We start from the raw sequence: 15,183 nt of genomic DNA, 5'->3' as shown, positions 1-15,183 counted from the left end.
GTGATCTATCACTCTAATCCTGAAAAAAAAACTATATGAAAGTAATCTAATTATGAACAAAATTGTGTCATAATTTAGATCAATCCACTTCATTAGATAAAAAACTAAAAAGGAGTAATATAATTATGACTAAAAACAAAGTCATAATGTAGATCACTCCAAACCTGAAAAAAAATGCTTCGATAGTCAAGATCAAAGGTCTTTCTAGAGCATAAATTAATTAAAATCCTCATTTTACAATCACTGGGAAATTTCGGGAGACAAACAGTGTTTTGGTAGACAAAATCTCAATGTTTCCCTGACTTTCCAGGTGTCCCCTCTATTTCACTGACTTTCCCTGACTGCTATGAGCTTCCCTGACTTTTCCCTGACTTTCCCTGACTTTCCAGAATGTGGACACCCTGTAGTTTTCTATAAGATTCAATCGTAAAAAGAAAACCGCAAATAAATATAATAAAAAGAAACCCATTCATTACGTTTTCCAAATAAATATTATTTGATTGATTAGAGACTCAAAAGTCTTGCCATTAAACCAGGTTTTGTTGAATTAACAGCAATAAATGTTTCGTTAAAGAAATTCTAACGATCAAATTCATTCAAGAATGACGCTATAACGTGTTTACGCTGTTATGAATAAATAAAAAGCATATCCCAAAAAGAAAACTTAGCCCAGACTAACCATAACCTACAAAGACCGGTTTAATGATCCAAACAATCTTTGGAATGCACCCGATAGTGCGGAATATGCAAATAATGATGAACGTGACTTCACAAAGCCGAAGAACATAATGGAATTGCATCGGGTGTTCAAAAGATGTTACACAATAAACTACACAGTTAACCATGATAAACAGTATTGTGCCTAGCCTTTTCAATGAACCAGTATAGGAACACAATATTGCTAGTACCAAACGTTTTAACATCACATCTTTGAATCTAGATTACAGAAGATATACGAGTCTTACCAGACCTTTAAGCTACTAGCAGCACGCGATAGGTCTAATACCAAAGGCCTGGAAAAAGGTGTTCTTCGAAGAAGTTGCGTATCTTTGGACTTGTTTAACGAGAGTTAGTGACCTTAAATCAAGGCTTATCGTGCAGCGACACCGCCGTGCGCGGAAATGGTTCCAGTGCAAATACCTGTATCTTCGTACCCCGCTAGATCGGTAACTATTTACATTACCAGGCCTGACTCTTGCAGGAATGAAAAACTTTAAATAAACGTTTGGTTAGTAACAGTATCAACTTCTTGAATCCGTATCTGGAAATCATCTCGAGTATTTTCATGAATCATGATGTACTTGAGTCTCTAATTCTCGTAGTCCAATCTTTGGCTCTTGCCAATTAATAAGACGACACTTGTTTCGCGTGACAGAAAATGACAATTGGAGACGATGAACCTAAATGCTAACTATTCCAATCAAGTCCATAACAATTCCGCGCCTCAACCGAGTCGACTTTGTCGGGACATAAATCATTCTACACGACAGTCCCAAAATAGGAAACACCCTCGAGAATTGGTCGAAATGTCTATCCAAACACGCGGTTAGCCTGAATTGGTGTTTGCAAGTAGGAAGCCGTGGGAGGGGTTCCATTCAGAGCAGAGCCTAATGGAGGTTAAGATGTATGCCCTCGGTAACGAGCCCGCGTCGCTCGACGCAAGTGTGTCATGAAGAACGGGATGACTTGTGAGATCGTGAATGATGAGCGGAATGTGTTTGGAGGTTTTGTTCCTTTATTTCTTTGTTGCTGTAGAAGCTTTTTAAGAAAGTAGAGTGACCGTGACTAGAAATTGATCAAACCTTGCCGAGTAGGAAGCGATCAGAAATACTTATCTGTGAAATAAACTTCCTTTAACTCTTGCTAGAATCAAATTTAAGCATTTTATATGCGCAATAATGAAAGAAAAATGCAATCTCATTTCAATTTACGACGTCCATAAAATCCCAGTATCTTTCTATTCCAACCAGCCCTACCACTCGAGCAGCCCAGAGTTTTTTGCAATATTACCTCATTGAGATCGAAATACATTCGTAAGTAGTATTCCGGTAGTTCCTCCTATTGCGTAACCACACCTTCGATCTATTTTTTATACCATCAAATTAAAATTCCGTAAGCTATAATCAAACACACGTCGACGTCTGGTCAGTATCAGGGCCGTCTGCGGTGGCTATAAAATGCTGTGTACAATAGCAATCAAACAGCATTCTGTGTCTATTCCAACACAAACATTTCAGTTGCGTTGATCTTCGGTCAAATGACCGATGAATTGTATTGACACTTTATTTGTGACGATACTCCGACGAAGACGCCTGTCATCCCATATTTAAGGGCAATTGATTTACTAAATGTTTATTTATCTGATCGATCGAAATGAGCGGGTGGGATTCATAACTTAGAAACTTCGCCGAACGAAATACTTTAAATTAGTTAATCGAGGAAAAAAAGTAAAATTTAATCTAAAGTTGCCATCGCAAGCCGGTTTCGAGTTTTTTTTACTGTTTTATTCAATTATGGGGGCGCATTTGACTTTGAAACTTGATACCATTTGAGGAACAAGACATTAAGAAAAACAGTGATGAGACCAAATGAGACACTTGTTTGCCGAGAAAAATGTAATAAATCCACTTCAATTAGTGGAAGCACTTTTACAGTGGTAAATGTAATGTGAATAACAGTCATATTATTTATGGAATATCACCAACAAATTTCTTCCAGCTATATGAAGGTTCCAAACAATGAAAGCATGTCTGAGGTACAAAATATTTCGTCAGCGAAGGCCGCCACAAAAAGAGCAAGACGATCATTTTAACAACGGTGCAGGAATGCGGTCTCGTCGGTCCACTCAATGGGTACTAGACCAGATTATTAGAATACCTCGTTGTTTATACAATCAGTGCAAGCGCTGATACAATCGTTTAATTACAGTTTGACAGGACGTGAGTGACATGGATGGTGCACACGCTACTAAGCGTGGCTTCGGCTGTTTATCTCACAAATCGATTTGTAGGGATTCTGTGGACGGTTAACAGAAAGTTTAATTTTTATAACAGTAGTAGGTTGGCCTTGCGTTACTACAGGCTAATCAATTTGTACAACAAACAAACTATTAAGTCGTCAATTTAAGGAGTGGCAAATAGATTATGTCATGCATGATTAATCTAATCATATTTCAGCACGAAATAACAATGCAAAATGTTGGGAATAATGTCTATTTTAAAGGTCATTCAATACATTTATTAAGCTGAAAATACATTCATGTTTTGTTTTAATTGCTTATGTTTTTGGTCAGACAAATGACCGCAGTGTAAAATACTTTGGACACAATAACATTTCAGCCCCTTATTAAAAAATAAGAGGTCACTTCAAATTCGCGTTAAGTTTATTATTGGTCCGTTGAGCTTTCGACTATCTTGGGCTTTACGAATTAAACCTTTGGCACAAACAGAAGCTGAAATCTGTTGTTCCACATTTCGTAAATAAATGGAACCAGAAGGAAGGCCACTAGGTGTGAATTAAGAATAAACATGAACAAACAATGACAAAAGAACAGTTGTTTAACATCTTTAGTTAGCGACAAAGGGAGTATTTAACTACAGTAAAAGCGAATGCCATAACTGAATTAGCATCTAGTTAGCCCCCGCCTGTTTCCCAGGCCCGCGGGGTGTGGCAAATGGAAAGGAGTGTCCGTTGCTAGGCTGGCTCCAGGTTCATGATGGACTGGACTAGACATGCCAAGCAATTTTCAGCTTTATTTTATAGAGCGGATAGAGTTACGAAAATGCTGATATGACACCATAATAAGGTACGTGAAATTTATTGACACTTCTGAATATTACTACTGCAACTCGTGTGAGGTTGAGATCTTCCTTGCTCAAGTTCCAGTAAAACTGTCAGGGAGGTTGCGGTGGTGGGACTTGGGACCATAATCGAGTTTGAAGATTACAATCTCGATAAGAGTGTAGGATTTTGTTGTTAGACTAAAACCCCAGATGCAGAAATTTTTTTTGGCGCGAACAGATTTTGGTTGCTCGTTATTTGAGCCCAATTGTTTTTTTTACAAGCCTATACATACAGCGCATTACAGGGAAAAAATGATTGTTACTCTATCATTGAACTCCCTGAGATAAATACATACAACAACCTATGTATGACAGTTGGTTAGCGATCTACATAACACAACCTGTCAATCCTGTTGTTACATAAAGCTTTTTGCTGTAAACTAAACGGTGTGAGAAACAAGGTAATTGCCTCGCCGGCTATAAAAGATTTTGCATGTCAATTACGCCGATATATTTTTATATGAAAAGGCAATTTTAATATTTGAAAACAAATTAAGCTTCCGAGTTAAGTTTACTAAAAATATATCTTTGGAACTATTAAAAGCTTTTGAAACTTATTTTTGTCATGTCATGTGTAAGAACCGGTGGTTAATAAAATATGCAGGGAAGTTGTATTATGACGAAAGAATAAAGAATTTGTGTTTTATTAAAGGCTACCATTGATCTAGCTTCATAGAGAATGTTTTGTAACATGAGTCATGCCAGTTACGCGAAGGACTAGGGCAGTTATCCTCGTATCAAATAGGCAGCTAGTAACGCTCAAGTCATCAGGAAATCCACTCATACATAACTCGAAATAATACAGAATAATGAAAATGTAAGTATATAGGAAAGTACATATTAAAGTCAAATGTTTTATGTAGAATGCAATGCGACATACCTATTGATTAACTTTCGTCGGCATGGAGTTTGTTCACGGTAAATATGCCAAGACTAATTTCAGGCTCCATCATCATTAGCTCCACTGAGGTCTAGCTAAGATAGAACAGTCATTGCACTCTTCTATGTAGTAACAAAGAGCATATTTGGACTGGTGCAAGCTGCTCCTATGCGCAAATTCATACATATCTCGCTTAGAAAGCTGCACTAATAAGAATTTATTAATAAGCGCCAAAAAAAGTTTAAGGGTCTAATCACTTGTGGTTGAAGGTATTTCAATGGGATTGATCTGTCTGTTCTATTTGAACTGAAGATAGAGTCGACGAGCAAGGATTACAGCCGTAATCCGAGTATACATAACGGGATTATTTTTTAATCTCCAAGTATATTGTAGCATCAGCCGCGAATATCCTACCATAAGGATCTACTATGATAAATGTTGTATGAAACTATTACGATTCAAGGAGCAAACAAGCTTTCAAACAGTTACTTTCTGGGTTGCCTACCAATATTTCATAGCCAGCAGTTAGAAAAAAAGAAGGTGCCAATTACAAGCAAGGTAGTTAAAGATAAATAGCAGTTATGAATAAAAAATGGTATTATGAAACTGCACAAGTCGACGATTTATGTTTCAACAGCACATCAGACTATACTTTTTTTGTTGAAAAATAGCACGTATTACAGCTACATAAGATGCCACAATGTTAAGCTTAAAGTAACATAGTCTGTACTAAGGCCACGGCTAATTCTGGACTAGGCGGTCAGGTCATATCGTGACTGCATTATGAGCAACGGTACCTGCGATGTGCTCCTAAGATTTGAGGATTCTTGTTATAACAACCAATTACTGCTGAATAAAGAAGAATGTTTGTTAAACGCCGCAGAAGTCACAACAGGTAGGTATATGATAAAGTTTTATAGTGTTTTAGTTAGCCGCATTACATTGTCTAACATTAGTAAATCATCGGAATCAACTAAATAAGTCTTCGCTGAAAATTGTAGGAAGAATGACTAACCACTTTCCAACTGAGTTGATTGAACATCATAACACCGTCACGTGCTGATCAAATTGTGAATTTAAGACTGGAGACAACAAAACAATTTACTCGTACGAAATAAAAGCATTGAAATTGCTTATTATGTAACTTCTTCACAGAACAAAGCTGTAAACGAGCTCTCAAGAAGTTAGGTCCAAGTTTCCGCGTGTCAGCTCTAAAGTTACGTCTCTTCAAATATTTTGCACTGAAATAGATTACACCTGACTACTTGGAGCCACGTAGATAAGTTTACAGCTACTTGTTGTGGGGAACAAGTTCTTTGATAACATTCAGAGCCAAGGAAAGTTTCGCAGTGGAAAATGGAGTTGTCTGAAATGGTAAGATCTATTCAAGCTAGGTGTAACTTAAATATATTGCTCATCCGATGGTAGTTTTGTTCACAATACCTATGAACGACTCTATTTATAGACCAAATAGTGTCCTCAGTCAGTAATGGTCTCATTGGTGTCTTTTTCAAGGCGTTTGAACAATTAATTCCACTTTCAGATTCAGCTTGAGAGGTACAGAAAAATCGAGAAAACTTCTAGGGCAAACGGATACTTTTGTATAAGGCTTTTTGTTAGATAACTTCGTTTGTCACTTCAACAAAACAACTTTGTTGGGTATAGGCTGCCTGACAACTTAGCGCGGTAGAAGGAGATAGTTTGTTGCAACTTCGTTAGCGGAACAATTTCCCAGATAAGATTCAGTGGCGTAGAAAGTTTTGCGGTTCCGAATGCAAACGGGCAAACGTTGTATTTACTACACAAACAAAAAATTATAAAGCGATATGGGGAGAAAGAATTTATGTAATAAATATTTTCTAACAATTCACATAGAGCTAAAACTGGATCTATTTCTCAGCTGAACACCATTTTAAGCTTTAACAAATTTATGTTATCCAATTAAAATCCAGGATGATCGTCAGCTGACTGAAACTTACTGAATGTTATTGTCGAAGTTTTCACCTTTACATAACCGAAGGGCATCATACAAACATGATTGGAAGTGTTTTAGATTAAGGCATTTTTCTTCAATGACCGAAATCCAAGGCAACGTAGGGCTATCGCCTTTGTTATAGTATCAGTAGGATGTGATAACGAGTTAGGCGAGGCCGGGCGTGGTCTTTATTGCTTATGCTGTTATATCTTGGAGTGTATTCGTTATTATACCCAATGCTTTTACTGGGATATGAATTATAATCAATTTGAATTAGTCATAATAAGTTCTGATGCGTGACTTGTGCAATTTAAGATTTGGATTTTAAAAGACATGTGGTATCGTTGGTTGCTCTATTTGACAGCTAGGTTATGCAGAAGCGTGCGGTTTTTGCAGAAACAAACAGATAGCGGGGTTTTTCTACTTGACACATGGAAAAGATTAAAATAAGTACAGATCGTGCTTGAATGTAAACTTTTGGTAGTCATCAATTTAATTAAGAAATGTTATATTTTATATTTTTTATAAAGAAATATTTTAACCTGTTTTACTCCGATACATTGGAATGAAACCTGTTTTGAATTGAAGGTCGTAGAATTTTAATACATACGTACGTACTTTGAGGATATAGTGTCGCATTATGACTATGTCTGGGCAATCTCATTAAAAAGCAGTTTGATGAATCATTTTTATGTTATTCATAATATTTATTTCATAACTCGTTACTCAATACTCAGAGAAGACTCGAAGAGCGTGTCTGGGTTTTGAAAGAGGCAGGAACAGCATCGAAATGTCATTTTCTATCACAATTCTATTAATCTATATAAATAAAAATGAATTGATGTTCGTTAGTCTGATTAAAACTCGAGAACGGCTGAGCCGATTGAGCTGATTTTGGTTTTAAAATGTTTGTCGTAGTCCAGGGTAGGTCTGAACGGTGAGCAAATACGCGCGCGATATTGTTTTTCAAGTAAAGTTGCCAATAATGTAAAAAATAATAGAGGTTGGAATGAACTTCAATTGTTTTATTATAAACAGACTCTGCGACTGGGACAGAGAATGGGTCGGTAACTAGTACATAAGATACGGAGGGCATGACCGCGTTAGGGACAATCCCTGGTACCAATTCAAGATTATTGGAGGAATTATTTTAATCTACAACAAGCATGTTGTTTTAGCACTAGCTATTCTATATTGGACACAAAGAACAAGTAAGGGCAAACGTTACAGAGTTTAGAATATTTACAAAGAGATATTGATTGAATGCTATCGCTATCGTCCACTTATCTGACTGATAACGCAGGCGATACCAATACTGTTTGTATAGTGACTCCATGTATCGTGTATAAAGTAATGTTTTACAAAATTTCGGAACCCAACCTTAAAATGTTTGGTAAACTTAAATTTTATAACAGTAAGTTGAACAAACCAATTAAGATGCTGGTTCTAATTAAGTTAGAATCAATTATCAGGTATAGCACAGAACAATGCGGTTCTGATTTTATTGCTTTTTTAGTAATTTTAACGCCACCAATGATTGTGATGCCCCATGAAAGTGGCGGGTGGAAACATTTTACGAGAAGTCAGTCACTTTCGTACTACGCACTTTTTTGTTTTGAGTTGGACTTACGACACATTTGTGCTGCTGCTCTTAATTTTTTGTTTCGTGTGTTGTTTTCGTTTGTTGCATCTACTTCCTGTAATTATAAATTATTTATTTTTCTGCCAATTTCCTTGTCCTGATGTTTAGTACGATTATTAAATTATTCTTTTTCTCTTTTTATTAATATGTAAAGAAGTAAACAGTGCCTAATAACATAACTACGTTACCGTAAATGTTTAATTAAAAGATCAACACCTCCGTCCAGGGCACAAGACACATGTGGGATGTATAAATAGCCAGATTGTTTACCATCAGCACTCAGGAATAGCATGTCCCGAAATAGTTGTCAACTAATTTTAGAGTGTTCCTTTACGTTCCCTCTAGGTGGCCGTCAATGGTCGTGTAAACAAAAAGTTAAAATTAGCAAAGTAAAACAGAGGTTTTATGACCCACTTTTGTCTCACTGCCTTGGTTATTGTACTAGCACAAACAATGTAACATCATTTGTCTAGTACCCATAGTACAAGCTTTGCTTAGTTTGGGGCTAGCGGCGTAGTGTAAAATGTCCAAGGATATTTATTATTATTATTATTGTATGTATTTTAGTGTTTTTTCTCTCCTAAGAGGTTAACTTTAGGAGCACGGGCCGAGGCCAAATGCATCCTAGTCACGTTATAAAATGTTTAAAAACTTTCTCACTATCCTGCACGTATTTAAAATAGTTGCTTTCTGTAGTAATTTGTATATAGACGGGGTTATGTCAAGGGTGTTAAGACTCGTATGTAGCTGCCTAGGGATGACGCCTGTAGTGGATATCACTATAGGGACTACTAGAACTGTTGTTACTCGCCACTGCGTCATGATTTCTATTGCTAGGTCTCGATATTTTGCCAGTTTTTCAGATTGTGTGGTTTGTAAATTATGTGTATTGCATACTGCGATATCAATTAAATATACTGTTTTATTACTTTTGTCATGAAGAGTTATGTCGGGTCTATTGTAGTGGATGGTTTTATCGGTAATTATGGTTCTATCCCAGTATATTCTGTAGTCTTGATTTTCCAGAACTGTAGTAGGTTGGTATTTATAATAAGGAAGTTTTTGTGTGAGGAAATGAAATTTAAATGCTAAATGTTGATGAACTATTGCTGCTACCTGGTCATGTCGGTGTTTGTAGTCAGTTTGTACGATGGCTTTACAGGCGCCTGTAATGTGCTGTATGTGCTCGGGACTGCTATGGCATCTTCTACATGTATCAGTAATATTTGGTTTCTTCAGAATGTATTTTTGATAGTTTTTAGTGTCAATCACTTGATCCTGAATGGCGATCATGAAAGCTTCTGTTTCAGGGAACAACTGTCCACTCTGCAACCATGCGTTCGACGCTGCCTTGTCGACATGAAGTTGGTGCAGATCGTGGTAATGTCGGCCGTGAATAACCTTTTGCTTCCACATGAACGCTTTTTCAGGATCAGGTGTGATGTGTTCATTCTTTTGTGTGTTATTGTCATGCAAGTTAAGGGGAGTTAAATTTTTGTCACAGTAGACTACCGCTTTATGAAGTGTTGAAAGTTCTGCTCTATCATGGAAAAAGTGTCTGAGATTTTTTATCTGTTTATTGTGCAAGTTGTTTATGTCAATGAAGCCTTGGCCGCCTTCTTTTCGTGGTAGTGTGATGCGTTGGACACATGCTTTTGGATGGTGTTTGCGATGAGCTGTCATTGTAGTATGTACTATACGCTGTAGTTGTTTTAGGTCTGTTTGGCTCCATGTGATAATTCCAAATGAGTAGGTAAGTAAAGATATTGCGAATGAATTAATAGATTTTGTCAGATTTTTAGAATTAAGTTGAGATCTAAGTAATATGTTGAGTCGATGCTTGAATTTCGTTATAATGTCTTTTTTTGTTATTATTATTATCTTTATTAACTTTGGTTCTTAATTTTAAATATTTTTTTACAATGTAAATTATCAAAAAAAATAAATAAAAATACATTATAAAAAAATACTTAAAAATAGTTATTCCGCTGGTAGCGGAGCAGGGCCCAAGCTACCGGTGGTCAGGGTCACAGGCTGAGGAACCTCCGGACAATGCGTGCCGTGCTGAGGATCACCGCCTTTTGCATCTGACCCTTGAGCCAACCATCCAGCGAGAGCTTCTTTAGATGTTGGTCGAAGCTCTTCGCTATTAGCCCGTTTGCCGAGACAACTATCGGGACAATGATCGTCGAGTCAACATCCCACATGGCGGTCACCTCGTGGGCCAAGTCAAGGTATTTGCTTTGCTTTTCCTTCTCGGCCTTCACGAGGTTTTCGTCATGCGGGATGGTAATGTCAACGAGCATTGCCCGACGTTGGGATCGGTCAACCACCACAATATCAGGCTTATTACAGACAATAGTCCTGTCTGTGATGATAGAACGATCCCAATAGAGCAATGCATGACCATTTTCGAGAACTGGCACCGGCTGGTATCGGTAATAAGGCGTCTCAGATTCAAGAAGGCCGTACTGAAGAGCAAGTTGCTGATGGATGATTCTGGCTACTAGGTTATGCCTGTGCAAGTACTCACCGTTAGCAAGATGCGAACAACCAGAAATTATATGCCTGAGTGACTCTCCGGGACGGTGGCATGCTCGACAAATGTCGACCGTACCGTCCTTCAGGATATATTTTCGGTAATTGTTCGTCATCATGACCTCGTCAGCAATTGCACAAGCAAAACCCTCGGTTTCCCCAAAGAGGTCACCGAAGCGTAGCCAGTTCACCGAGGCGAGGAGGTCTACATCAGGACCTGTAAGGGCCCGATAGAACCTCCCGTGCAGCTCCTTGCTCTTCCATACGTCCTTCCGATCCGCGACGCTCAGGACCTTTGGCTTGCGCCAGTTCTCGTTCGCCAAGGAGAGCGGCGTGAGGCCTTTGTCAACTGCCACAACATCGCGATGCATTCCGCACTCATTGGCAAGGAAATAATCCCTGAGACTGCACACTTCACGGTTGTGGAGGTTCTTGGCATTTAAAAAGCCTCGACCACCCCACTTCCGTGGAATGTACAGTCTCATCACAGATGAACGCGGATGTAACATGCGATGTTGTGTGAGCTGCTGACGTACCTTCCTATCCAGGGCGTCAAGTTCAGTCTGAGTCCATCTTAGTATGCCGAAGGAGTATATTAATAGAGGCATCACCCAACCGTTGAAAGCTCTTACTTTGTTGCCGCAAGACAAAAGACTATTAAGAACTTTTGTCAGTCGGCTACAAAAGCGTTCTTTCACCGATTTTTTGATGTCTTCTACCGATATACCTAACGATTCTGACATACCAAGATACTTATAGGTCTCAGTTTCGGAGAGAGATTTGAGTGTCATTGTCTCAGAAAGTTGTAAATTCGGGGAATTCACAACTTTTCCCCGCTCTACATGTAAGACCGCACACTTGTCTACACCAAACTCCATCCTGATGGCGTTGCTAAATACCTGTGTGGTTTTTAGCAACTTCACCAGGTCTTGTCGTTTTGGTGCGAACAACTTGAGATCATCCATGTAGAGCAGGTGACTAATGACCTCACCCCCTTTTCGAAGCCGATAACCAAGCCCTGAATCCTTTAACAGAGTGCTAAGAGGATTCAGTGCTAGGCAGAACCATAAGGGACTCAAACTGTCACCCTGGAAAATGCCTCGCTCAATCCTTATGAAGTTCAATGGATCAGGAGACCTCTCACTACCACCTGGTTGCCGAAGGACTGTAGTCCACTGCCCCATGCATGAGCTTAAAAAGGATCTCAGAGTTGCATCTACCTTATACAACTCTAAAATCCTCTCTAGCCATGAATGAGGCACCGAATCATAGGCCTTCTTATAGTCAATCCAGGCAGCAGAGAGAGCTTTCCTGCTCCGTCGAACTTGTTGGCTAATGGTCATGTCTATGAGGAGGAGCTCTTTAGTACCACGAGACCCAACCTTACATTATTATTATTATTATTATTTTGGTTTTCTCATGAAGCACCAGGTACTTTTGTCCTGGACAAAACTGGTATTATAATTATAGTACACTCATGATTCATTAGACCTTGAAGGTTACACAATAGAAGTGAAGGATATACAACATTTGTTCTTTTTGCAATCTTAATATTATAGAGGTAAAGTTTGCAAGTTTGTTTGTGGGCGGGTCTCTAGACAGTAGTTCCAGATATTCCTGAGGTCCTGACCGATTTCTCACCAGAAAATGTTATATTCTTCTTGACTTACAAAGGCTGAAAAAATTTATACAGGTAAAGCCGCAGGGAAAGCTACTACTGATAAAGTGCATTAGTGGAAAACACTTCCATTCATATCAATGACTCAGTGTAAGTTACTTGAATAGCAATCTAGTAGGTAGATTCTGTAACCAGGAAATCACTTCAAGTGCAATACCAATAATTGAGGAATTCCTAGAAAATTATTGTTGCATTTAAGTATGAAGCAAATGATCTCAATAGCCACTCAAGTAATCTGGTCTAACAGGCTGACTGATGGCTTAGTGCATTAACATGCCCATTCGAGGGTCATTAACCCTAATGTAGAACCTGTTACAAACACAACTTGTAATCAACGATAACTATTAATAAGTAGGCACGCTACTTTGAACAGTTTGCCCTTGAGCCAATGTATTCTGTGCGATGGCATCATGGAACGTTCTTACAATTGGCAGCAACAATTGGCATTAATAAAAATTTGATAACATTTTTATGAGCCAAATGATTAGTCGACAAATGATTTAAAATCTTCGGACTAAGAAGTCTGAGCCTATTAAAAGTAATTGACATGGGATGATCAATTTAAAGCAAATAAAGTCATTGTTAAAAATATATTCAAATTATAATATTTTTGATTTGAAGTATGAATAATAATTTTTATAAACGGCACTTTTTACTATTTAATGGAATTATTTGGATCATAAACGTACATAATGAAATAAATCGTTGCAAATTATTAAAGACCGAAGAAGAAGAAGATTATTAATATTATATTATATTAATAGTAAAAATACTAAAACGTAACAGTCATGTGAGTAATTTGTATTGATAGTAAAGTACATAAACAACTATGAAGTCAATCATTCAGTACATTATGTGAATTACTAAAACATGAATGTTGTTCTAATTATAAACATAATGAATCAAGATAGTGCAAGTACTTGTAAGTTTAAAGTCATGCGACCCTGGCCTGTTTAGGCTCCGAATTTATGGTAGATATGGTAAAAATTAACTATACCACAATCAGAAAGTAAATACTGTAGGGCTAAGAGATAAGATTGTGAAAAACAACATTTTGAAATTGAGGTTAACAGCTTGAATAAGGATTATACCTGTGCCAATGTTATCAGAATGAGTAACCTTCCCAACTTTATTCCAATTCAAAAATAATATTGAAAGGGATTCCATAAGTTAAGGCAAAAATCCCTAAGAAATATTTACATTTAAATAACACTTTTTAAAAACTACATAACACGTAAAAGTTATTATTTAGTTCAAGAATAACTTTATGGGATTTGAATTGATTGATTCTCAGCGGAAACTATTGCAAACTTATAACTAAACTTACCTTGCGAAATGCAAACAGTTCGTTTTGAAGTTTTTGTCTTTCAGCTGAGGGCTGCTGGCCCTTGCCTCGTATGAACTTTAGCATTCTGCCGGCCTGAAAGCATAACAACCACTTAGCACTCTGCACCACACTTTAATTTTAAAAATGCATACAGCACAACCCTACCATTATCTCATGCTTGGACTACGCGCGAACACTAGCAAACCGACCGGCACTGAAAAGCCGACTGACTTTTGGTTGCCTCGAGGCACCGACACTACAGCGTTACCGTCAATCCCACGCACAGATAAAACACCGCTTTTCTACCAAATTGCAAGATAACCGGCATGTAGATAACATTACAGATACCCAAGAATCCAAATTTAGCATTTACGAAATTCATATTTCTTTCAATATAAACTTTATCCCTTTCTAAACCCAGAGACAACGCCTGTCTGACACGGCAGAATAGCAAACATTACTCCGTGACCGACCAAACCTGGCTACAAATGAAAGGGTTCAACCATAGAAATATACTTTACAAACCTTTGAACGACAGTTTGAGGAGTTTTAGTGATGAAATCCAAAATTAGAGAGATAATCAGATAGCAGACAGCTCACAAAAACGGCGTCAGAAATACACACAAACATGAAAAAGCACTCACAAATCCGAACGCACGAAAACCCACACTAGCGCCGAGAAATGACGTGACGTGACTAACTGCCGGTGCTGCCAGCATCTTATGAAAATTTCCCTATTTCCCTAAAAAAGTTTCTTTGAAAAGTGTCTTTGTAGAAATAAAAATTACTTTTGATGAAAAGATATTTTTTTCGAATAAGGATAATCTACCATATTTATGTTAGATTTTTATTTATTTACAAACTAATAGTCACATCCTTTTTAAGATGCACGTCGTGCATTTTTAAAAAGATGTGACAAATTAGGGGTCATCCATAAAGTACGTCACACGTAAAGAGGGGGGGAGGGGGTTGACAAAGTGTGACATGGTGTGACAAGGGGTGGGAGGGGTCCTAAGTTTCGTGACATCACATTTCAATTGTTTCAAATATTTGATATAATGTTGATTTCACAAAAAAAGTACTTAATTTAAATGGAAATAAAACTAATTTCGGAACTGCTGTTAATTTAATAATTTATCGATGTGAAATTGCAAAACATGTGACGTCACACTAGGGAGGGGGGGGTCTCAGAAATGTGACCACCTGTAACAAGGACGGAGGGGGGGTAAAAAAATCATGAAATTCGTGTGACGTACTTTATGGATGGCCCCTTAGTACACATGAACGACTGCACGACAAAG

General features: G+C 37.7%; 1 protein-coding gene across 4 annotated transcripts in view; it reads right to left on the bottom strand.

Moving 5' to 3' along the window:
• Positions 1-14,567, bottom strand: part of LOC135074413 (lethal(2) giant larvae protein) — a 53,456-nt gene extending 38,889 nt beyond the window's left edge. Inside the window, exons 1-2 of one of the 4 annotated variants that reach the window (XM_063968700.1) lie at positions 14,527-14,567; positions 13,883-13,975 (exon numbers count right to left, since the gene is read on the bottom strand). In XM_063968700.1, coding sequence (XP_063824770.1) covers positions 13,883-13,966 — 84 coding nt within the window. In that variant the 5' untranslated portion in view covers positions 13,967-13,975; positions 14,527-14,567. Of the gene's footprint in view, positions 1-13,882; positions 13,976-14,047; positions 14,169-14,407 lie in introns of those variants that run through there. The other 3 variants (XM_063968699.1, XM_063968698.1, XM_063968697.1) reach the window with 3 other exon arrangements.
• Between the last annotated feature and the right edge of the window lie 616 nt (positions 14,568-15,183).

The sequence above is a fragment of the Ostrinia nubilalis genome, chromosome 9, assembly GCF_963855985.1.
Source record: "Ostrinia nubilalis chromosome 9, ilOstNubi1.1, whole genome shotgun sequence".
NCBI classification, from domain to species: domain Eukaryota; kingdom Metazoa; phylum Arthropoda; class Insecta; order Lepidoptera; family Crambidae; genus Ostrinia; species Ostrinia nubilalis.
Note: the sequence above shows the minus strand (reverse complement) of the source record. Positions and strands in the feature narration are given on the sequence as shown.